Source organism: Ixodes scapularis, unplaced genomic scaffold, assembly GCF_016920785.2.
Source record: "Ixodes scapularis isolate PalLabHiFi unplaced genomic scaffold, ASM1692078v2 PGA_scaffold8__174_contigs__length_109621045, whole genome shotgun sequence".
In the NCBI taxonomy this organism is placed as follows: domain Eukaryota; kingdom Metazoa; phylum Arthropoda; class Arachnida; order Ixodida; family Ixodidae; genus Ixodes; species Ixodes scapularis.
Genome location: NW_024609883.1, coordinates 100,978,604 through 101,002,891, shown reverse-complemented (window position 1 = coordinate 101,002,891; position 24,288 = coordinate 100,978,604). Strand labels below are relative to the sequence as shown.

Here is a 24,288-nt window from a genome sequence, read left to right as displayed (position 1 = left end):
TGCGCGAACGCTGGGTGCCTGCGTTCGGCGTTCGAAAAGTGCAGTGAAGACAAAGGCAGCTAGCCTTGCCTCTACCCTCTAATCCTTCCAGTCAGAGCTCGGCCAGTTCGGCGTCCTGGCGTTCCCGCGCACTCTCGTCTCCTCCTCCTCTCTCTCTCTCATGCGGAGCGAAAGTTCGTCTGCTTCTCGCACAGGGGTTGCGAGGATGTTAAAACGCCAAGCTCTTATTGGCTGACTGAAAAAAAAAAAAAAAAAAAAAAAAAAAAAAATATATATATATATATATATATATATATATATAGTGGGTAGACATCAAGGTATCTAGCATTGAGGTAAACCTACTATCCTTCCAATCAAAGCAAATCAGAACTCGGTGTTGTTCCGACGTCACCGTAACCCCTGCGCACGCAGCAGACGACTTGCTCTCTGCAGCATGGCTAAGTAATTCCTTCATTTTTTATACTACACTTTGCATTATCTACACATTGCAAACACAAAGGGAAAGATATATATATATTCCTACGTAAACCCGGTGCTTTGCAGGGTCACTTTCCCCCAATGCTTTCAGAACTTTTGCCCATGAGAATGTTTCTCTGCCATTGAGAAGTTGGTGGCAAAGGGAAAATGAACGCGATACTATACCCTGTTGCAGGTTAGGAAAAGCAGGACAAGCTCTTCCCACAAATGCCTCCACTCTTTCCACTTTAGCAGAACAAATGCTGGTGAGGAGGTAGATGTCAATGTTGCAAGTTTGCCTGACCCTTGCACACGGTGTAAAGTGAAATCACTGTGCTGAATTCCGATTGGAAGACGCAACGGGTGGACACGGAGGCGGCTACTGCATAAAGGGTGCAGTGGTACCACAGAGCTAAGCTTCAGTGTCATTTGCTAGTCTAGCAAAGGTTGCCCTGCCTTTTTTTGGCCGTTGAAAGTCCAATGGTTCTTTACCCCCAACCCAGGAACTCGTCTTTCAAGAAAGGGGAAAGGAAATACCTCGAAGGAAACATTGTTTTTGCTGGCTTTTGACAAACAACTACCAGACACGCTACAATGAACAAAAAACTCACGACCGAGCTGTTGCTTGCTACTAGCGTTTTATAGCATCTGCAAAGGGGGGCTTCCGCTTTGAGACGGACATTACCGCTTCCACTCACTTCTGGTCAACTTGCCTGCTGCATTGGAGACTTCTTCAAAATCGACCGCACCCAGTGGCTAGAACAGAAAGCTGTTGCAACAGGTTTGCTCGTCATACTTTCGCAGCACCTGGTTGTTTAAAGACGACGCCGTGAAGGTATGTTAAAAATCATGTGATTAAAGTTGCCAATAGATCCCAGCAGAGGTGTTGAGAATATGTTAACAGGCGTACAGTTCTAACCAAGCTTTCGTTTTAATGCAGATGCTAAATAACAGGAGTCGAGTAAAGACTTTTGATTACTCGCTACCAAACCTGATAAGCCGTCAATGTTGTGATGTAAAATATGCAACTTGCCAAATAAGTCAGCCACAAGCACAGAACTGTTGATGGTGATATCTGGTCTTCATTTATTTTTTTTATTTTGAGCAGTCAATACATATCACATATATAGATTTTTTTCTTTATATAGATTTATATATAGCAGAATCAGAGGAAGCAACTTTTCACTTCGAACAGGGAAGGGTATGTCTCTAATCAACCACATCTTTCTCTCTCTAGAAAAAGACAATTCAAAAGTAGAAGGGCAAACAGAATCGAAAATGAATTGAAGCAGAAAAAGTAACTTGTCGCAAATTCAGCAGCAAACTGTTGAACACTTGCAGACGGGGCTGCGCAGAACCTATTCTGTGACATGCACAATGTAACTATATATATATATATATATATAACACGCTAATTATAATTAACATTCAATATATACACGGGTCGAGCTGAATAAATTTCGGCATAAGCGTCTCCACGGAAAAAAATATTACAATAAAATTTAATTTTCCAGGGTCTAGTGTATGGACAAAAAGCATGAAAAGGAAGACCTATGGGGACAAAAAATAAAACACTGCAATACACGCCATTTCGTGAGGATAAATAACACGTATCGGTCGACAGCACACGGCGAACGGCTTTGGTCGCCAACAGCTATGGTACACGTCAAATCCCTCTCCGAGAAACGCAAAGGCAGCCTTCGCTTTACTTTTTGTGTACAATCTCAATGTTGGTCCACCGCTTTTAAGATCTCCAAGAAGTAAAGGACAGGGCGTCGAAACCTCTCCCACGAAGGAATGTCAGAGGATGTGGCACAGCGTGCCGACCATACGAAACTGATCCGGTCTCTTGACCTTTGATCGAGGGCGACAACGTGCCGGAAACTGAAAAAAACAGCGCCGTGGATTTAGTTGGTTCTCTCTTGCATCTCAATTGAAAGTTCACTAAGCCTACTGGTCGTTCTGAACAACTTTGAACTGTTTCAAAACTGCGACAGTGGCAAGCATAGGAGCATGGCGGAAATTCGGAGGCGGGTGACCGCTACCGGGTCACTTTTCTTTTTTGTTTATTAGCGCTACCGGTGGGGGGGAAAAAGGGAACCCTCACCACCTTCCTTAATTAAAATTACTACCACTAGTTAACAACGTCTGCTTCCGCAGCTTACTGACACAACACCTCAGCACTTACGCAACACCTCGGTTAAGACGTCCTGCTTCGGACACGGCGAAACAACCTAACGGCGACATGCGGCTGCATTCGAGCCGTTGAGCTTTCCTAAGCACCTAGACTTTTACGGTTCTGTGTAGTTGTTTGCCACCGGAAAACGCTTCGCCAATAGGAACGTAGCGCGCGGATAGGCGCCGTCTAGTTGACGAACGCTCGCTACTTCGCTAGCGGCAGTGGGAAAGGGCGGCAGCCTTGCAAACTCTCAAGAATTCGTTTAACAAGCTCCGACGGGGACTTCTCTACGGTATCGACGAGGGAACGAAGAGCAAGAAGACGACAATGGTTCGAGTATTTAGGGGGGACTGCGAGAAAAAGAAGGAAAATGAAATGAACAAACTGAGGAAGAGTGGAAACACTGTAAGCTCTGGGAGGGCACAAAAAGCAGCGATAGAGATGCTAAGACTAGAAACGTCGTGGAGTGTCGGGGGTTGGATGTCTTCTGCGGCGATGTTTGTTGTGTGTGCGTGTGTCTCGTGTGCGTATGTGTTCTCACGTGCGGCGTGCGAGAGTTGGTACGCTTTCGCACGCGAACAGGATCGTCTGTCTCTTTCCTTCCCACCTCACACCCTTTCCTTCCATCTCTCGGTGCCTTCCTTCCTTCTCCTTCTTTTACGCTGTGTCATATTCGGAGTCACGGAACCAAAAACCCGTTCTTTCTTTGCACGTCCGGCCACAGCGACGCAGCCTTTAAAATAAAATAAAAACGTCAATGAAAAACTCTCGCGTTCCGACGTCTTTGGCCGTTAGCGCGTTGCGAAACCGACGATTACGGGAGGGATGGTGACGATGACGAAGTGGAGTCCTCCGGGCACGGCAGTTTGGAGGCTGCACTTTTAGCAGACAACCTTACGTTTAGAACGGTTAGCTCTCCTTCGCAAGAAAACACGGCAAAGAAGCACGTAGGTCGAGAATATTCTCTTTGTGAGCTGGTCGACGCTACGTATACGCGAAAAGGCAGACTCAGGGGAAGGCAAAATAAATAAATAAATTGTAGCTGAGGCGGCAGTGCTGAGCAGTTAACGAGAAAATTGTAGCAGACGACACGTCCCCACGCTGCGGGGCGTCGTCTGCTGTTCCATGTCTATGCCGTTAAGTTACATCTCGACTTCAGGCTTACCCGAAATCGCTAGTCATTTGTTTTGTTCCAAAAGTGAGGTGCTCAAATAAAACAAATCCAGACAAAACATAAAAAAACCACCTAAATGATGACAATGAGTGAAAACACAAAACATCATAGACATACTGCATCTAATGACAAGAAACAGTAAAGCCTCAAAGTGCAATGTACAACTAATACAGGGTAAAGTACAACTAAGACAGGGTAAAAATCTATCTTACACCATTTACAAAAAAAAAAAAAAAAAAAAAAAATGAACAAGGGTGGGGCGTAAAATGCACGCCCACAATGCAACCGTTGCGCGTTGACGAGATTTGCAGACGGTCCTAAACGAGGCAGACGACAAACAGATCGCTAGCTGCTCTTGAGAGATCAAAACTGGAACCTAAACGGAACCAAAAATCCCCCAATTCCTCGAGACAGGTTTTCGTTCATGCAATGCAGTCAGTAAATCCATTCAGAGTATTGAACTTAAAAGAAAACTATAAAAGGTTCTTGAAAAAAAAAAAAAAAAAAAGGAAGAAAAACATGCCAGAGGTGAATTTGAGAGTATTTTTATCCCGGGAATCTAAATATCATGTTCGTTTTCCCCGACGATGTAATTAAACGCGATGAAAAACGAAAAACCTCCGACCAGTCGTTACGTCATACGCAGAGCATTCGGCCGCCAAGCGCGTGTCGTTCGCGTAGGCAGCACATGCAGCTGCAAGCTTGCCAGGTATACTCCCCCGCACTGGCACCGGTCGTGACGTCTTTTTTTGACCTTTTTGAAAATAGCAAGAGTGCACGTGCGTAGCCCTGATGGGTGCTGAAGATGCGCGAGAGCGGAGATTCCGAAAACTCTGGATATGATGTCACGCTCTCAAAAGGAGGGGCATCGGCGGTACTTTGAAAATTATTTTCTGCAGCCTCTGTGCACCAAATTGAAAAATAATCTTGATGTTCGTGATCCTGGAGGCCAAATGAAGAGGATTTAAGTGTTTTCCCTGAAATACAGAACCACTTCAGTTTTTTCCAATTAGGTTTGTTGCCAATTCAATGCGTTGGAGTTGACAGATTCCAAAATTTCGTGCTTCTGAGATTGCAGTCTGTTTATCCTGAAGAAACTACCTATGCTTATCTTTCTTGGGCTTCACCAAATGGAGGTTAAGCTGCCAGTCTTGGATTTTAAACCTTAACTTTAAAAACTTTGCAACTAAAGATTGTGCACGCGGCACAATTCCAGCGAATGAGGCAAATGAATGTCACGGTTTATACATTAATGCTCTATTTGACTCGAGCTTAGAAATGGGTGGCTAATACAGGCAGCAGCAAATACTACTTAGCAGTACATTCTGACTGCAATTTCGAGGCTTTCAAAACATTCACAACAGTCACGTCAAAAGGAGGTGCTCATTACGAATACTGATCTCGGCCACACTTTTTATATTTTGGTTTTTGCTGGTGCCAAGCCCCAACCAACCAAATTTTCTTAGATTCTAATTCAATGCATTAATTAGGAACAGTAGGCTGCACATCTACTAATATTGGCAGAAAATACCGTTTTTACGCAGCTCATCCCGTCCGGCCTTTTCTACTTCGACAAACCTACAGATCCTGATTTCGCAAGCCCGCAAGCAGACGGAAAAAATTCGTAGTAAACTGCTGGGCAATTGCGTCATACGTGAAACGTTCCAATATTGCTCCGGGACGTTACCGAGCTTGGCACCTATGCTCACGGCACTCCTCGTCGTATAACTTAACACGTGGCATATAAACTTTATAGCAGTTCCCGGAATTAAGTTACCGGCGCCAGTCAGCTTTAAAAACCTGGCAGTTTTCCATAGCCTCCAGTACTCGCCCGAATTAGCTAATCGGCGGCGATCACGTGACCTTTACACCAGCCAATCGGCGTCGAGCTTCGCAGTCCGTCTTTTGGGCTTCCCTAGATCTGGCTACTCCCCCTTGACGAGCCAAAGGATGTTTCACATTACAACTACCCCTCATTTCTGTACCTTCTCAACAAACCAAGGTCAAACCAAGGTCAACCAAAGGTCACGCCGGCATTCACAGAAAGCAAAGGACCTGTCTCGAGGAAGTCGCAGGGGAAGAGGGGGGCGAGAGCTGCCAGTCGCATCGCGTCTTCCGTCTTCTCGCACGAAGGCCGTCGACCCAAACTCGGCGCGAAGGAAACCGTAAGGGAAACGTTCTCGTCGTCGTGGCCGCGGGAAGCGGCGGAGCACGTCGACGTGGCGGCTGTGCCCGGCGCCCGGGGGGCGCCCTTCTCGGTGGGGGGGAGGGTGGCGATGGGGCGGGCTCGCTTCAGTCGGGGCTCTCCAGCTTCCCGCCTGCGACTTCCTCGATCTTGACCGCGTGCCCGTTGCTGCTGAGTTGGCCATTGGTGGTGGTGCTGTTGGCCACCAGGTTCAGCGAACCGTCCGACGACGAGCTTGCAGCCAGCAGGCTCTCCAGTGCACGATACAAGAACAGGAAGTCGTCCTGCGCAACGCGCGGGAACGCATCGTTTACTATGGGATGTCTACACTACTCGGTGCGACACTTGAGACAAAAAGAACACTAAGAGATTGCTCTAGGCCTATGCGGAGCGCAAGCTCGTCTGCCTCTTGTGCAGGGGTTGCGGCGACGTCAGAATGCCGAGCTCCGATTGGCTTGATTGGAAGGGTGGTGGGTAGACTTCAATGCTGGCTCCCTGAGGTCTACTTACTATCCTTCCAATCCAGCCAATCGGAGCTTGGCGTTCTGATGTCACCGCGATCCCAGCGCAAGAAGCAGACGGACTTGCACTCCACATAGGACTGAAAAGTTCCAATAAATATGAATCGCAGCAATTGTTTTGTTTTGTTCCGCGTCCTAATTTCTATACGAAACGACAAAGGAAATACGACTCTGCTTTAAGGAGTGTTTGTATGTCTGTTGGGTAGGGTTCTGTGTTTTCGGAGTTTAATTTTTCCCAAATTCGAAAGGTGTTGTTCGGAGTAGATTTTTCGCTGGAAATTCGGGGTTTGTCGGAGTTTATTTTACTGTGTTCCCTGTATTTTCAACGTTAAAAATAATGACAAATTATTTCAGACAAAGACGGCATACCCTAAATTGATTTCATTTTGAAAATACTGCCGGCCAACTTTTGAAGGCCAAGGCATGTTGTAAAAATCTTACACCACTATCGAAACTCATAAAAAGCTCACCGGTATCGAAAAACATTTCTGCGGCGGCATTCGGCAATGGCGCCCTTGTGATTGGTAATTCTAACTATTCCACAACGAATTTTGCAAACAAGCGTTGCTTCAATAACCGTCGGTGCTTTGAAATAGCCAAACTCCTGGACATAGTTGTTGGGAAGAATAAAAGTTGCAGCTGCCCTCCCCCATCCTATGAAATCTATAGACCTTTGCAAGGAGAGCTCTCTATCCGCCGCCATTTTGCGACTCGAGCGACCCCTATCAGCCAGAAATTTCTGCCACCCGCCTGAGCTGCGGAAGCCCGGTCATTGTGACTCTCTACCTGCACTGTGTGTTTGGATTTCGCCGGCTTTTCTTTTAAAGTTTTTACTTTGTTTGCCCGTTCAGGATGCTTACACTTTTGCGTTATTCTCCACTGTGATAACCAGGCAATACCAGGGCTCGTAGCCTGCTTGGCCTTTGCAGTAAACGAACGAAGAAAAAGAACATGAAGCGGCTCACGACGCGGGCCTTTCGACGTTCTTCGAACATTTTTCCCGTCGAGATAATCCCCGAAAAGTTGTCTCGGATATGTTCCCGGTTTTCGCGAAAGATAGCTGATGGGGTCGGGTCCGGTGTATGAGGACGGAATAGACAAGTTCGTTCATTTGCTTTGGTGCTGTGCTAAGAAGCAGCTCTCATCACAACGTGCCCCAAAACAAGCCAGGTTCCGTCCGATCGTCGTGAAGTGACTCGTCGACACTGTATATTGCATATGCTGTGTTACAGTCGACTCTCGTTAATTCAAAATCTCTTAATTCAAACTTTCGGATAATTCAAACTAACGTGCAGGTCCCATGCTATGCGTCTCTATGGGAAAAAACTCCTGATAATTCAAACTTTGCTTTATTCAAACAAATTTTCGGCTCCCGTCGAGTTTGAATTAATGAGAGTCGACTGTATTTTAGACTTCTCTAAAATCCTGTTCCAATAACGCGGCACCGTCGGGTATGTACATTGTGTTGTTCGATAGATGAGATTCGTTGAATTTCATGTTGTGAGCATGAAGCCCATGCAGTTTGGCTGTCCTGTGTGCTCAAATATTCGTGACAGTTAAAGGGTAACTGCAAAGAAAAAAAAGTTTTTTTTTAAATAGCCTAATTGGGACAAGCATGTCAAAAAACAATTTTTCCGCGAGAAAAAACATTTTTTACAGCAATATTTATTGCGTGAGACTCATTTTAGTTTGCGGCTATTTCGTCCGTTTTAAATCGCACGCCACGAAGTTGTGATTATGTGACGTCAATCCCAAAAGGTTTTCATTGGCTAAGAGTTTGATTGACAGCTTAGATCTTGGTTGTTAAACCTTTGTTATATGTTGCAATTTCCTTTTGAGCGGCATATTTTTATGTTTAAAGAATAACCCATGTGATGAGAGTTATTATTCTTTACAAAAGGTTTACAAGACGGGCACTTCCGTTTGGATTCATACAAACAGAAGCTTCGCCATTCTTTCATGGCCGCCGAAGTCTCTGCTCCCGCCTGTCTCGCCTACCTCGACTAATCGTTTCGCCATAGTGATCAGTGTTTCGTCGTTTCGTACTGACCCAGGTACTTCTTGAAGTGAAGTAGTGTGTGTTTAGCAGCTGTCGCAGGTGTTAGTGATAGGAAGCGACGCGGGGTTTTGGCTTTCATAGCGCGGTTCTTTCGTCTTCCTCTTTGCTTGCTTAGCGTGTTTTCTGTTTTTTTTTTTTGTTTTGCTTGTTTGCGCGTGCAAATGCTGACTTTTCGGAGATGTCAGATGCGCGATCTCGACAGTGAGCCTTCCAGCAGCCATGTCGCCCCGAAAGGAATGCTATTTGGCTGGAGGCAATCGGGCGTTCGCGTAGCGACTAACGTGTCTAGTTACGTTCTCGTCATATCGCTCTGGAGGCCGTCGATATTCGCCCCGTGTGCACCTAACGTCCGCGACTAGACAGAAAATAAAAAAGCACTATGTCTACTACGTAAAAATGGTCTCAGTTCATGCATCTGTAGGCAGGTACGAACGGTCCGAAATCGTGCCCAAATTTATTCACACCGCACGATGCAACACGTCGCTGTGCAAACGCAGTCCAACACGAAGCATAAAAACGGCAGATTTAGGACAACAATTCGGAGTCCATTGTTCAATTAAAACGACGTAATTTTGTTGAAAACGCCCGCAGTTTTTTACTCACGGTATCCGTCGGGAAACTTCCACATTTTGAAACGGAACGAGGCAGATTTACTTTTAAAAACGCTCCCAGCGTCCTCCTGGACCAGTTTGACTGGATCGGCTGACGACGACGGGACTTATCTGGTTGAACGTCAACCCCACAACAACCAATTTGCGCTCCGTGTTAGCACCGCATTACACACACCACAAACGTTTCAGCTTTGTCGCATCGCCGTGTTGCACCAAACAGAACAAGATCGCCGAAACCAACGCAGCGCTGTCGTGAACCTTGGCTTGTGGTTGCGCACTCGTGGATTCTGTGACTCCCTTCGCTTTCAAAGCGCTCACGACGATTACGAACGATACTTTCCGTCATCCGGGAACATCACAGGGGCACTTCTCCGGTCACGTCTTCGCTACACGTGCTCGCAAACCGCGTCAAACCATAACAACCAAAACAATACCGCGGCCTGGCGTAGTTGCCAGATCTTGCCGGAAGTCGAAACGCTGCGCCGGTTCAACTCCGCAACGCAAGGAGAGTGAGGGGCGGGGCGTACTCCTCTTTCGCGGGGGTCGAAAGAGCGGGAGTTTCAAATGTGGAGAGGTTCTGACTCTACTAAATTACGTCCTGTGGCGTAAATATTGATAAAAAAAATCATTTTTTTCGCGGAACATTTGTTTTGTGACATGCTTGTCCCAATTAGGCTGTTTAAAAAAAAACTTTTTTTTCTTTGCAGTTACCCTTTAAGACCTTTGTAGATTGACACGACTGAGTGTATGGTGCCGTAAAAGTCAACATAAAACAAAACAAACATTCCAGTTGCATTTGTCTATCGTACACGGACTCAGCAAAAATAGCTTTCATTTGTTTGATTTTGTTCCCAAAAATAGTTCAATGCTTTCCTAAAATCCTGGAGAAATTCTACTCGCCATAGAACACAAAAGAAGAAATAAAATGCGGCAATTTAGCTGCCTACGGTGTCCACAATTGTGCCTATGTAGGCTGCCACATCCCACCAACGAGGAAACTCACAGTCCAGCGCAATCGGGCAACACTGACGTACACTCTCAAAACCAGGGACGCGTGCTGTAAACCGCTTCGTTTGAGACTGCAGCTGGAAAGGTCTATAGGTTCATATCTTTCAGTATTATAAAGACACTATTAGTGCAAACAGGTAATTGCCATTTTTTCTCTTTTTTAATTTTACCTTAGAACCCAGAGGCTTTTGGATTATAAGAAATCTTTTGTGCCTTTGCATTCCAAATCCTCGTCTATCGATGGAGACAGGCACTCCTCGCGTCTCATAAGTTTGACAACTATCATCCCCGTCGTATTGCAAACTGTTGGCCTTATCGTATCTCAACAAGGAAACAAGGTCAGCTTTTCTCGGAGAGGGTACACGTAAAGGGAATTTGGATACTTTTGCCCCCCTGGCATCGGAGGCTTCTGGGAACGTTCAAACCAGTGATCGGATCGGGGAAGCAATCCTTTTTATCACTCATTCATTCGCATTGACAGTACTGCAACCAAAAGAAGCCTGAAGCTGCCGTTTACGATCTTTCCCGCTCGGAAAACGGGAGTGGCTCGCAACGACGCAGAGGGGTCGCCTTGAGGACAGTGCGAAAACCAACCTGAGATTTCCATATTCCGGGCCTCCTCATGTGATACAGCTTGGCGTACATGTAGACGTCCACACACTTCTCCCTCTCCAGTTGGCGGTACAATGCCGAGAGGCAGCAGAAAGTCGCTGCTTCCGTGCCTCCATACCTGCGCGAAAAGACGGGAAGAAGACGATGACGCTCAGCACGTCGCTCGTGCAAGTGTTCTCAAATCGCTGCGAGGCCGTAATGCGAGGCCCAACTGTCGTACGAGTCAGCAATGGTATCGACGAAACGCCGACCGGCAGGGACGTGCGGCGTTATTTTGCAGTCACGCATAAGCGCGAGGAGTGCATGCATAGAATACCTTGTGGGCTCCTCTTTCCCGTCACTGTGGTGAAAGGCAATGCCGATGCTTAACCCTCCGAATGCCACGCCAGAGAATATATTCGGGCATGTTACCGCTTGGTGTCGGTTTCGGTTTTCTCCCGGCCTCTCCCAACTGGGCTTTAATTTTTTTCATTTTTACGTGTAGCGGAATGCGTGAGAGAGTGACGAAGACAAAGTTTTGATGGCATATAATTTGTGTTTTTTTTTCGTTTAGGCGACCTCTATTCTGGTGTGCTCCTTCGTTGTTACAGAACAGCGAATCTGTGTCATTTAACCTCGGTCTTTGTGGCAAATGCTGAATTCTAAAAATTACTAATGAACTCGCCATTCAACGACCGTGAAAACGAGGAAGTTATGGTTCCAAATAAACAAAGGCCGAGTAAGGCCGCTCAAAAGAGTGACCTCGGGACGCGAGTTCGAAGTGACACTGCCCACAACCGCGTCTCAAAAAGTATGTCATGACAAATACGTCGTAGGTTGGTTGGAGGCCTTCAGACATTAATTAACTCTTCGTCCAGAAGATAGGGTGTCTTTTAGAAATAAACATTTTTTGCAGATTACGCTACGGCATTAGTGAGACCAAAATTTGCATTTGGCACAAGGGAAACAAAAATAAAAGTGCATTTACGATATTGCACAACGCGTGGCACAGCGGCGGCAGCTTGGCACTCGTTTGATTCGCCATCGTTGTGGAGTCGTCGTCAACGCAAATTCGAAGATTGTCTGCGCCATCTTCGATTCCACTCCCGTGCCCGACCCGTACTCCTACGACGAGCCTTCCTGGTGCGCCGTAACCGAAATTTGCATTCTAGCTCTAGCCATACGGCGTGCAAGTTCGTTTGCTCAGACAATGGTGCGCGTGCGCCGGCACAACGGGGTGTTGGCTACAGCCGGTGTCAAAACGAGAATGATGTCTTTTTCGGACGCCTGGACTCCAGCATGTGCTGTCACTTTCGACACTCGAGGCACCGGGAGTTTTTGCAAAGGACGACCACGCAATTCCCCGGGGAGGTTCCCACTAACAGCTGTTGCTGTACAACATAAATATCGCACTTCGTCTCCAAGCAAATATTGCATGGCGCGCTATTCTAAACTACTATTTGAAAATCTGGATATTCGCACTATTCTAGTTAAAGCCGAACGGCGCCTGGACCGTCGTGCCCACCTGTCGACGATGACGACAGGGCCGTTCTGGTCCCGCTCCTGCCTCGCCCCGACCTCCTTGACGAGTTCGAAGGCCTTGGCAAGGGGGCTGCAGCTCTGGGGCCAGCCGGGGCACAGGAGGAGGCGGCAGGCCAGCTCGTAGTCGTCCTGGGTCGACTGCAGGATGAAGTCCCGGCTGGGCAGGCCTCCCCCCTCTCCCGGCATCAGGGCCCCCTTCTCCTCCGCCACGGGGGCTGCCGCACTCTCGCCCGTCGGCTTCACCTTGAAGCTCCCGTAGTCCTGCTCCTCGTCAGTGTCGGGCCAGAACTGGGGGTGCTCCTGGGCGGACGGACACGTGCGACGTTAAGTAGGCTCACATTGCCGCACCCGACGCCGAAGTCTCTCGATACTTTTTTTAAGCGGAGTGTTGTTTTTTAAGGGAGGACATTACCTAGGAATGTGAACTTTTGAAGTACTCATTCAATCGGCGGGAAATATGCAGGTGGTGTTTGTAGCCACATAGAAGAAGAGCATATGAAAATTATTTTTTCTTTAACATTTACCAAGTTTTGCAAATTGCAATTTCACTGCGGCGAAAAGGAAGACGTCGAACAGGGAGGTGCGAAACGGGTTCCCCACCTTCTCGTCGACGACGGAGAGCACGACGATGGTCTGCGAGTTGTGGTCCCAGACCATCTGCCAGAAGTCGGCCATGGTGTCCATCAGGGGGTGCTGCGTCACGATGAACTCTCGCAGACGGTTGAAACCCTGCAGTGTCAGAACGGCACAATGGACGTGAGGACGGAGGGTTGGCCCGACCGCGGTTTGACGGCGTTCTTGCACGGTGGCTTCCTCAAAAAAAGTCGAGGCTGTCTAACGGATTATTACGGCTGAGTTCGGACCTTCTCGTTTTTCCTGATGGCTGCAGGCAAAGAAGCTACATCATTTTGCTTCCCAAGGTTTATATGCAAAGGGCTCTTCATGCACAAGTCAAAAATAATTTTCAGACTTGATGAAGAAACGTTTGCAACCTGGCCACTGGGTAGAAAGGGGATGTTAAAAGTATGGTGCAATATGGGTTAAAAAAAGAAACATGAAAAAAAGAACCTCGCGATAGTCCAAAACAGTGCACAGAGAAGTACTGCCAAAATAAATGTAGGTAACCAGACGTCGAAATAAAAGACGTCCGATAGAAGGTAGGAAAAAAAATGTTCAAACAGCAGACAACCAACTCAATACTAAGGCAGAAACTCACAAAGCAAAATATACAAAGAAAACCAGCAAACAGGCAAGCAAATGTTAGAGCAGGACGGAGCAAAGCAAATGTTAAAGCAGCAGGGTCCAACGTTCCTGCTTGTTTGGCGCTCGGCAAAAAAAGATGCTGTGAGGCCAACACAGAGGCGGCAAACAGCCACAAAAACACGTGAATAGCAGACATCAGATGGATGCATTTGATAAGTTATGCAACATCTAGCTTAGTCACACGTTACAATGGCAGACAGCGACGCTCGTAAAGAAAAAGCAGGCAGCCACAAAAACACGGGAATAGCAGACATCGGACAGCATGCATAAAAGCAAATCGAGTAGTAATTAATGTTCAGCGTAGCAACATGCCACAGTTGTAGGTGACACAGCACACGCAGCAACAGCAGACTGCCAAGGAAACGGCGCCTGTTTGTCGGCATGGACTCCAGCAGAAGAATTCAGATTTCACGTGGCAAGGCAACGAATTGCGGGCAGGGAGGCAGACCTGTAGGAAGGTGGCGTTGATGTAGTCCGAGCCGTCGATGCCGGGCTTGGGGGTGATGTGGACCCGGTGCGACTCGATGGGGATGAGGTTGAGCGATCGGTTCTTTGCCTTGTTGCAGGGCTTCACAGCTGACACCACATTGAAGTCCTTGGCCTTGAACATGGTCACCAGCTGGAACACAGCCCCTCGTCAACTCTGGCAAGTTTCTCGGGCAAGTCCGTCAGCATACGGAACCGCAGGCACGGCAACCCGTCGAGAACCAGCGTCAACCGAATCCTTAATTCTCTGGTCGCATCTCGCGCCTCAATCAATGCCGTCCCGTTTCCCCACTAAGACGGATGGATTGGACCCTTTTAATTGGGAGGTGGCTCGCGCCACCTAGCGAGTGTTTGTCTGTTTAGCAGTTAGCAAGAAAGCAAAGGGCTTCCATGCCCTTCCCATGGCGCCCTCTTAAGACCCTGTCGCCGATCTTGGGATCGGTTGGTAGAGTCCTTCAAGTCGCCAAAGCCCACCCGACGCACACCCCTCAAAAGTTGTCACATCTTTCTGATAAATAAAAACAGTGTCAATAGACAACAAATGACTTAACGAAAGGACAGACAACACTCTGTCGTCTTTTGGCATTGTTTTTATTTATAAACCCGTCAACTGCTGCCGCCCCTTCCCCGGACTACAAATAAACCTATCTGGAGTCAACACCCTTCATAGCAAGGTTCTCTGTTCAGTAAATTGTGTTCGCTACATTTTGAAAACGGATGTTTTTATTTCACGCTCCGACAGAACCTCTTCACCGTAAAGTCGATTTTTCTAAGGTAAACTCTCCGCCGTGTCGGTACTTCAGATGCATGATTCAGTATAGTATATGCATTTCTAAAATTCTCCTGTATCTTCGCTATATATCGGTCTTTACTGTACTTGTTTAAGACATCAACCATTCTTTGACTGTCGATTTGTCTCGGGTGTGCTTTCATTGTCGATCCGTCCGTCTTAGCACGTCCTTCGACTTGGTGCACCACTAGAAAAGTGTCGAGCACCTTGTGGATTGCTTCTAAATAAATTAACACATACAATATCGACGCCACAAAGCGTCGACATTGGACGCGGGCTTTGGTCGGAGAAGCGGGGACTTCCACGCCGACGCTTGGTCACTCCTCACCTTGAACTGTCTCTCGAGGAGGGACCAGGACTTCTCGTTGTCCCCGGCCCCCGTGGTGGCGACCTGCGCCGTCTGCAAACTCTGTACGTAGCGAGACAGCTGTGAGACCCCGACCTGCGTGGCAGTGAGACGGGGGGTCAAGAAACGACGCCAGAATGCACATGTCTCTTGTGCCAGAGACGAAGTCGCAGCACCAGCGTCTCCCAGATAGCACGGCGGTACTGTTGGAATGCTCTTTAATGGAACCCCCCAGTTCTGAAACTTTGTCCATCTGTGTATGTCCATGCATTTCCACGCTAAACTGAGCGTGGAAAAGCTAAGTTTAGCGTTTCCACGCCAAGTGGCCTCAAGTAGGCAACACTGAACATCCAGCACTAAAGCCCCGTTACCTACAAGGTGTTGCCGCAACAAAGATGAGGGAGAGAAGATGGAGAGAAAGCAAAGGAAACGTCCCTCACGAAAGAAAGAGGAGGGAAAGGGGGAAGACGTGCCTTGCAAGAATGAAAGGAGAAGAAGGAAAGGGAGACGATGCACCTCGCAAGAGAAAGGAGGAAAAGAGGGGAAGGAAGAAGACGTGCCTCGCGGGGGAAGAAGGAAAAAAAAGGGAGCAGACGTGCCTCCGTGTCTCCGCTGTCGATGGCCTCGAGCAGGGCGTCGTGGATGAAGACGTACTGCTCCTCGGTCTGGACCAGGTAGTTGCGCTGCTGACGGATGTGCCGCAGGAAGCCGTACACGTTGACGCTCTGCCGTTGACGCATCTGCCTCAGCATGGCATCCAGAACGATGTAGGTGCCCGTCCTTCCTACACCAGCGCTGCACGCATCCACGGTGGACGCAAGGGTGCGGTCAGATCCCTTCGCCGGCAGTGCCCGTGCTCTGGGGCGTCAAACGGGACTCCCCAGAGCTCCCGACAGTGTAGGGTACTTTACCTGCAGTGAACGATCATGGGGCCTGCAGCGGGAGGGTTGGCAGCAGAAGACTTGGCTACGAAGCTAAGGACTGGCAGAGGATGGTCTGGTACCCCATGGTCTGGCCAGTTGGTGTAGTGATACTGGTACACCGTTCGCTCAGACGCCTGCTTCTGCAAGATTTCAGACAAGAGACCCGTCAGGGGGCAACCACGGGAGGCGTTCTGACTCGGCAGCTTTTCGGATTCTGGCACCTTAAAACAACCGACCGAAGGCCCAGCCAGCGTGGCTGTTCTGGCATTTTTAAGCATAATCTCTGGACAATAATGCCTGGTGGGCGGTGCAACAGAAGTGCTGCAAGCTCGGCGGAGAGACGTTCGACGCGGGCCATATAATTTGCCGAGCACAACTGCCGAGTCGTTTGCGTCCGTACGAGTTTGGCTCGTAGTTCGCAAGACGGCAACTACCTATGTTTGTTACATGCTCAAACGTGCCACACTCACCTTCTTCACTTTGATGTTCTTGATGGCAAACGTGCGAATGGTGTATGTTGCCATGACAATCTCTTGAACCAGCTTAACTTGAATGATGCCATAGGTCTCAGTACCTTCCTTTGGCCAATACATGTCGCATTTACGCTGAAAGACACGCACAAACGAAAACGGCTCGAATTATTACTAGCACCAAAACATACGCAGAGTAAGCCAAAAAACAAAAAGAAGAAAACTGGTCATTTACGTGATACCCAGAAACGTTGCAACAAACGTTGAAAGTGCAAAATGACCGATGCATGTTAACGGCAGACAATGGGCAACTCGAGCGGTATAGTGAGCACATTTTAGGTCAGTCTAAATAGCTTCATGCTCCAAGGCATGAGGCTCACATTCTTCAATAACAACATAACAATGTTGTTATTAAAGAATGAGAGGCTCGTGAACGCTAACATAACAATGAGACTGCAGCTCGAAAGGTCTGTAGGAAGCATAGTATCGAACTGGAATCGAACCGAATGGTGGAAATAGTGCCATGGCACCGAGAAAGTCAGGGAAAGCAGGAGACGAGAGCGCGCAGGGATGGCAAAACGCCGAGCTCTAGTTGGTATGATTATTAGGTAGCCTTAAAGCTAGCCGCCTTTGTTTCCACTGCACTTGCCGAATGCGAACGGTGGCTTCTGGCATTTGGTTTTTGCAATCAAACGCATTTCATGAGTGCAGTGGGGACAAAGGCAGCCTTTTCCTCCACTGCACTCGTCGAATGGTTCAGAACACTTAACACCGGCGTCTGGCTCTCGCATTTGAATGCATTCGACGAGTGCACTGGAGAGAAAGGCGGCTAGCTTTAAGGCCACCCAATCATCATACCAACTAGAGCTCAGCATTCTGACTCTAGTTGGTCTCGTTTCCTTCATTTCGTCAGTTTCTCGGTGCGTTGAACGGTTGCAATACTACTTGTAGATACTACCATAAAACTCGTGTCCTGTGTGCTTAGGTGCAATGTCACGAGAACCGATCACAGACGACAGAAGAACAGTTAATTAAGAGCAAGGCCACACAACAATGCCACTGACACTGAGAGCAAAGCCAACGATGCTGCCACACTTGAAACACCAAAGCCCCGACGATAATAATTCCTGGAGAAGGGAAACAAGGGGATACCAGGACCAGGCGGATTTTTTTGGTCATGCACCAGTCACCCAGTTGCGTTTGGAGATTTGTGTTTGTTCTTTGTCCCCTTTGTTCCCCTTCTCCAGGGATTATTATCATAACTTTTGTCCAGCTTGCTTGCACCTTTGCATTAATTGCATTATCATCACTAAAGCCCTCTTTGATGCCAATGCCACCTATTGGTGGTCCTATCTGCCATGAGTGCCAGCAGTTCAGGACAAGATTCACAAAAAAGAAGAGTTGTCAAAAGGAGCTTGTTTCCATGCTATGGCAGAGCGTACATACACAAACTACTAAATGCTTGGTTAGGTTAGCATCATGAAGATGGGTAAGGCAGCAATCATTTAAAGGGGGAGAGAAGTGCACACAGCACTGCAGCTCAGACTAGAGAGTTTCTCAATAAATGTTTGTAAATAAGAGTTTAGCAAAGCTTTTTATATATCTGGTTTCAATTTCTGAGCACTATCTTTTCATTATATCCCACAATAAAGACTCGAATACAAGTTATTAAGGAGATACCAAAATGGCCAAAAGAAGGCTGTTGGCTCATTTGAAAAGTTTAACGCATTGTAAAATACTCGACAAGTTTCTACAAAGAAATTTGTGCAATATATAATCGAGAGAAAATTCAGGGGCAAGCACTTACTCAGTTTAGACCTCTTTCTATATGCCTTTAACAGTAGACTTTGTAAGCAGATGCATCCATTGCCCACCATTCGTTCTAGGATTGACTGACCAAGGAAAACAGCAACTGCTGATGGCAGAACACCCTTTCGATGTCCCATGTCCCCCTCAGACAAAGCGACGGGTTCACTCGTTATATGGTCACAAAGCGACACACGCCACCACCGTTCAGAGGAGCCATGCAAACTACACATGTCTTTGTGTCTTGAACATGGGATCTTAAACCAGGCTGCCTAGGAAACCCAGAGGTTTCTCAGGTCAACCGTCAAGAGTTCCTCGAATTCCCAAAAATCTTTGATCGTTCTCTGTCCCCAAGGGAAGTGTTTCTTCCAGCCTAGTAAGCATTATGTTAGCAGATCTGAACCGTTCACTGACACACTACTATTTTCCAAAATCTTCCCACCATGTACATTATTGTTTAAAATATATCTAGGCTTCTCAACCAGTACTCTACCGCAACACTCTCAAGAATAAGAGGGGCTCTTCGGCCCCGATTTTTCGCGAATTGGGCAGCGGGGTCATACTCGCGACCACTAAATTTCACTAATTCTGAAGGCTGGAATAGGTCTCGCCAGATTGTGGTAATATTCGTGCCCCCTAAAGTTAGCAAATTTTCCAAGTCGCGAAAATTAGGGGCTCGCAAACATTAGGGGTCCTACGATAGATGTCCCTCGAAATGAAAAAAAAATCTGAGAGCCCCCGTTCTAAAGTTTGGCCGGTACGTCCCGTGGAAACCACCACCACTACTGCCGACACGCTCGAGAAACAACGTCGTGCATACAGATGTTAGGAAAACAGCATGACACAGGACACGACACGCATGCCGTTCAACTGGAAGGAAGACGGACGATTAAAAACGGTGAAAGCAGCACACTGCACACGGGACGGAGGGTAAGCGGGTCGACGGCAGGACGACCTTTCATTCCTCCATGCGTAGAACAATCTCCCTGTATGTACTTACGCCGCCGTCCAAATCATCGAGCACGCTCGGCGCCCGCTGACACCGCGTCGACCGAAAAGAAACCGAAAGAAAAGAAAAAAGGGAGGAACGGAAGGAAGGAAAAAACGTTTTGATAAATAAAAGGAAACTGACCGGGCTGAGAAAAATGCTGACAGGAATGTACAACCTACCACAATCGGTTTCATAAACTAAAGTCTTTCGCAATCCTTACAGTTAGTTACTACACTAGGTATACAACAAAAGAGTAAAAATGGCTAACCAAAACAACTTTCTGTTAAACTAAGTACACCTCTCTCACTTTCGAAAAAAAAAAAAAGAGAAGAAGATAAGACTTGCTACGTCAGAAGCTGGCTTAAAGGGGCGGTGCAATGATTTTAACACTGAATGAATGTGCAGCTTGTATTTTTTATATTGTTTACTTCGGCATAAGTAAGAGAAAAAGTGCCACCATACTCCAAAATGCCTCGATTTCGCTGCGTAATCGCAAGATAAAAAACACTTTTTTTCCAACCTGTGGTGTGACGTCATCCGTCGACCTGTGGTGTGACGTCATTCGGAGTGGTTTTTGTAAGTGATAGTGTTAGGCAATTGTAAGCTTGATTTAATGTTAAGTTTAAAAAACCTTGTTGTTTAGGCATGCAGAAACGCTTCAAAAGCCTAATATTGACGCTAAAAGATTTGTTGCGCCATCTACCGCAAGTCCACAAAACCTGCCGTCGCCGTCATCCGTCGACGCCCGAGGCGCCTACGGCGGCTACACGAGCAACCCGGACGTTTTGTCTTTCCTTCGCTTGACGGAGTGCGTTGGTCGTGGTCTGTAGTATCGTGGTATCGTTATTGTTCCTGGTGTCTTGACCTCGACTTCGACTTCGACTGACCGCCGCGTCGACTGCCTGCCGCACAAGTCCAACTGACTTACTATAAGCAAGCATCTTGCGCTCGACGTCGCTCAGGCCGTCCGCCCATGCCGCCATGTTGGTCGGGAATCGACGGGAGAGTGGCGAGCCTGGCGAGCCGGCGAGCGCTGGGGAAACGGAAGCCAGAAGCACCCAACCGGAAACCAACGCCACTCCGAATGACGTCACAGGCGAAGCTGGTGCCGCTTCAATGTTGAGTTGAGGGGTGCCAGAGATACCAATTTCTTTTATTTTTTTTTTAATGAAAACTAGGGCAAGCAGGAAAGAATAGCTTTCGGTGCTTTGTTTTATATGTGGCCGGGATCAATTCCCGCAATTAATTAGCCAAAGTCCACAAATTGTTGCACCGCCCCTTTAAACAGCAGCTGAGATGCCAATAAAGTAAAAGTACTGGTATTGCAGCTATTTCTTTCTTATGCACTATATAGGTTTCAGTGTAGTTGGTAGGCAGACGGAACCTTCTATTCTGATTGAGCACAAAGGATACTGACAACTGAAGTGGCTTTAAAACTAGCACAATTCGAATCACCTTGCTAAGGCTATGTTTTCTAACGGCATACTTTTCAGGAGGAGCAAATTGTAGTGTCTGATGCAGGCGGAGGGCAAAGCTACCACTGCTAACGTTCTTGATTACTTAACTAGGTGCAAAACCTTTTTTTTTTTTTTGCAAACTGTCTATTTCAAAGTGTTCTCACTCTTCCGACTTGCACTTTTGGCTGCAGTAGTATAGGATGTATGAGTCATTATTTATTTGCTAGCAAACAAAAAGCAAAAAAAAAAAGAGAAACTAAAGTAAGGACAATAAAAGTATAAGAACGTAGTAGTAGAGGAAGCTTTCATTTCTTCAACAACACTACCTCGGTATCTCCATTATATATCAGCATCTTAAGTGTCCGTCTGCTGGAAAGCAGCAAACAGGGCAAATTTTTTGAAGATTTTTCATTGCCTTTTATTTTTCAATTAGACTTTACTATAGAACTGTTCTACCCTGATGGGAACAGATACAGACAGCTAAAAATAGGCAGTCACATATACCTCACTATAGCCCAACAAGAAAAGAAAAAAAAAATGCTGCAGAAACCACTATTGTTGGTTGCCTCTGAATTGCGATAGCATTCACCTAGGACAACCTCAAGGATGACGTCTAAGATGACGTCAAGGACGACGTCTAAAATGATCTTGGGGCGATCTCAAGGGACGACCTCTAGGACGACGTCTAAAATGACCTCTAGGACGACCTCAAGGATGACATCAAGGATGACGTCCTTGAGGACGTCGAGGACGACGTCAAAGACATCTAGGACAACCTCAGAAACGACGTCAAGGTCGCCAGGTCCTTCGAAGAGGGTGCGAATGTGAAGGGGTGCGAGGATGCGAGCTGAAATGGCCTACTGCACATTAGGAGGCCAGAAAGTCCAAGAGATCAGGGGGGAGTAGCTAAAGAATGCTATCGCATTAAAAAATCCCGCATTTTGGGGCGGGATTCCATCTGGCGGTCGGCACGGATGACCTTTTGGAACGATGCGACGTTCTCTGTGGAGGTGAGCGAAAGACAGAAAGGGATACAAGAAAGAGAAACAGAGAGAAGGGACTCACCCGTCCTCTCTCGACCAGGTTGGTGATCATGATGATGATGCAGACCCGCTGCTCCCAGACCATGCGCCAGTAGTCGTCAAACGTGGCTGGCAGGGGGCCCTGGGTGCCGATGAATGCCCTCGACTTGTGGTAGCCCTGAGTCAAAGGAGAGGGGGGTCATGAAGAGCTTTCACCCTGGTTGCCAACAACGCTAGCAAAGTGAAGGGCTTGTAAAAGTTGTACCACTGGCCTCTGCTCGGTACAGTCTGTCTATTCGCACTTCCCGACGACATAGTTGCCGTCTCGCGGATTTCGAGCAAGCTATACTTCCGGAGGTCGTCGCGAGAGACTTTTTGACGCAACAGACTTTTCGTCTCCCATTGTACACTGGACCGGGACTTCGACTGATGCGAGAAATACTACACGAGTTTTCAGCAACACGGTAAACTTGTGCTCGCTTCTGAAAGACAAACAGAGAGACATTCGTACCGCCTCCCATTTCAAAGATGCTACGAATGTAGAAGGATGCGTAGCATGCAGTGTTAACACGCACGGCAAACCGTTTGGCCTGCGCAAAACTTCAGTTCACCGTCGAACAAAAGGTGGCCCGTTTCTTGACATGCGGGTATTGCGACGAGAATTGCGAACTTAGTTCGCTCAGAATGCTGGACCGGTCAAAACGGTAGCAATCTGGAGTTTGTTCTTTGCTTCTTGTTGCTTACGAAGATGGCAGGTGAAGGAGGTGCTCTACACGAGAGACATCGACCCGAAAAGTCGCCGGAAAGTGCGAAAAGACACCGTCGATGCTTGCCCAGAACCGCCGTCACTGATCTCCCCGTATCTTGCAGAGATGCTGAATCACAACTGGTGATACCAAACCAGCACAGAAACCCACACTAGTGATAAAAACACTGGCATAGAGAAAGGTAACGAAAAACCTCTCATCTTAGCACAAGCGACAAAGCTAGGCGACTGGAATAAAAGGAAACGAAAAGTCAAGCTCAATAATAGCAGCGTCCATGCAGAGCCGAGGGTTCATGTGCCTTAAATACGGCCCACACAAGGTGGAAACATGCGCTACCGGCATGCCGTCGTCACTCACGTCAATGTAATTTGCGTTGATGTAGTCCGATGACTTCTTTTGGCCAGGGATGGGTTTCAGGATGACTCGAGTGTGGTCATCTGCAAAGTAAGGCCAAAGATTGTCGCTTCGTAAGCGACCCGGCGGCTCGCGCGACACTAACGCGCAGAGTCAACTAGGCGCGATATGGTTCCTTGCATTCTGAGAAACCTGCTTCTCAAGCACGTACATGCTATTCACGTAAATCGGGACATCCACTATGCCACACTCGACGTCAACGTTCGATTATCAAGAAAGACGCGGCGGCGAAATATCGGCGTTGACAAGAACGTTGCAGCCGCTTGTTCTGGGTTCGGCATATTCGAGAGGAAGCGGAGACGGACGGAAAAGCGGGACAACTCACAAGCCACGATGTTGATGTAGCGGTTTTTAGGCTTGTTCTCGTTCAGTTGGGAGTAGCTCGACGTGAGATCCGGATCGGTGCAGTGTTGGAAAGTCTGGAAGCACGAAGATCACGTGCAACGTTCAACACATGCCACACAGATTGGTCCCTTGAAGTTTGTTAAAGTAAAGTTTCACTGGCTGTATTGTACTGCCATTAAACCGGCACTCACCTCATACTCCCTCGAGAACCCGATGTCTCCGTCGGCATGCAAGTCTGCCACGTGCTTCGCCCATTGGCTCACGTGCACCGAAGCGTATTCCGAGTCGTCTGCAACGCAACAAAGAAGCGAGACCACACGTCAGACGACCAGCAGACGGCATCAAGTAAGGATGGCCACAACATCGTCGAATGCAGCGAAATAATCAGTTTCATTAAATTGTCGTGGCAACATCTCGTTGACAGACTTGGACAACTATTCGTTGGCCAACTCACCAAACGTTTCGGAAAGCTGGGGGGAGGCCCTGTTTCCCGGAGGGTCGTCCAAGTAATAGTAAGCGGCCTGGAAATATTTCCTACAGAAAGAGAAGGGAAGAGAGAACACGGTAAGCACAATGGCCGCAGATCCCACCCAACGTTGGATAAACTCGAGAAGATAAAAGCGTCTCAACAAATGCATCGCAGACGTCCGAGCGCTATTCCCGTGGCTTACTGCAGGAGTGACGAATTTCTTTCGGGTGAACGCCATCGTCGCAAGTTCTGTGTAGCACTGTCAATGGCACAGGCCCGAGAGCACGGCTCTTCAATATGGATTCCTTGTACAAGCGCCAGCACACGAGTATTCTTGAGATTCATGCGACAGTTAATTCAAGAATTTGTGTCCATACTACAGTGTGGGCAGATAGCCTCTGTCTCAAGGTCGC

General features: G+C 47.6%; 1 protein-coding gene across 4 annotated transcripts in view; it reads right to left on the bottom strand.

Annotated features, from left to right (window-relative positions):
* Positions 1-1,516: 1,516 nt before the first annotated feature.
* The window catches only part of LOC8027114 (tyrosine-protein phosphatase 99A), a 50,312-nt gene continuing 27,540 nt past the window's right edge, over positions 1,517-24,288 (bottom strand). For 2 of the 4 annotated variants that reach the window (XM_040205485.3, XM_040205486.3), the window contains exons 10-24: positions 23,861-23,940; positions 23,598-23,695; positions 23,387-23,480; positions 23,005-23,084; positions 21,924-22,058; positions 19,411-19,446; positions 16,605-16,739; positions 16,123-16,274; positions 15,811-16,006; positions 15,194-15,307; positions 14,038-14,208; positions 12,927-13,055; positions 12,310-12,626; positions 10,788-10,923; positions 1,517-6,278 (exon numbers count right to left, since the gene is read on the bottom strand). In XM_040205485.3, the coding sequence (XP_040061419.2) occupies positions 6,102-6,278; positions 10,788-10,923; positions 12,310-12,626; positions 12,927-13,055; positions 14,038-14,208; positions 15,194-15,307; positions 15,811-16,006; positions 16,123-16,274; positions 16,605-16,739; positions 19,411-19,446; positions 21,924-22,058; positions 23,005-23,084; positions 23,387-23,480; positions 23,598-23,695; positions 23,861-23,940 (2,050 nt within the window). In that variant the 3' untranslated portion in view covers positions 1,517-6,101. The remainder of the gene's footprint in view (positions 6,279-10,787; positions 10,924-12,309; positions 12,627-12,926; positions 13,056-14,037; positions 14,209-15,193; positions 15,308-15,810; positions 16,007-16,122; positions 16,275-16,604; positions 16,740-19,410; positions 19,447-21,923; positions 22,059-23,004; positions 23,085-23,386; positions 23,481-23,597; positions 23,696-23,860; positions 23,941-24,288) is intronic. The other 2 variants (XM_040205487.3, XM_040205488.3) reach the window with 1 other exon arrangement.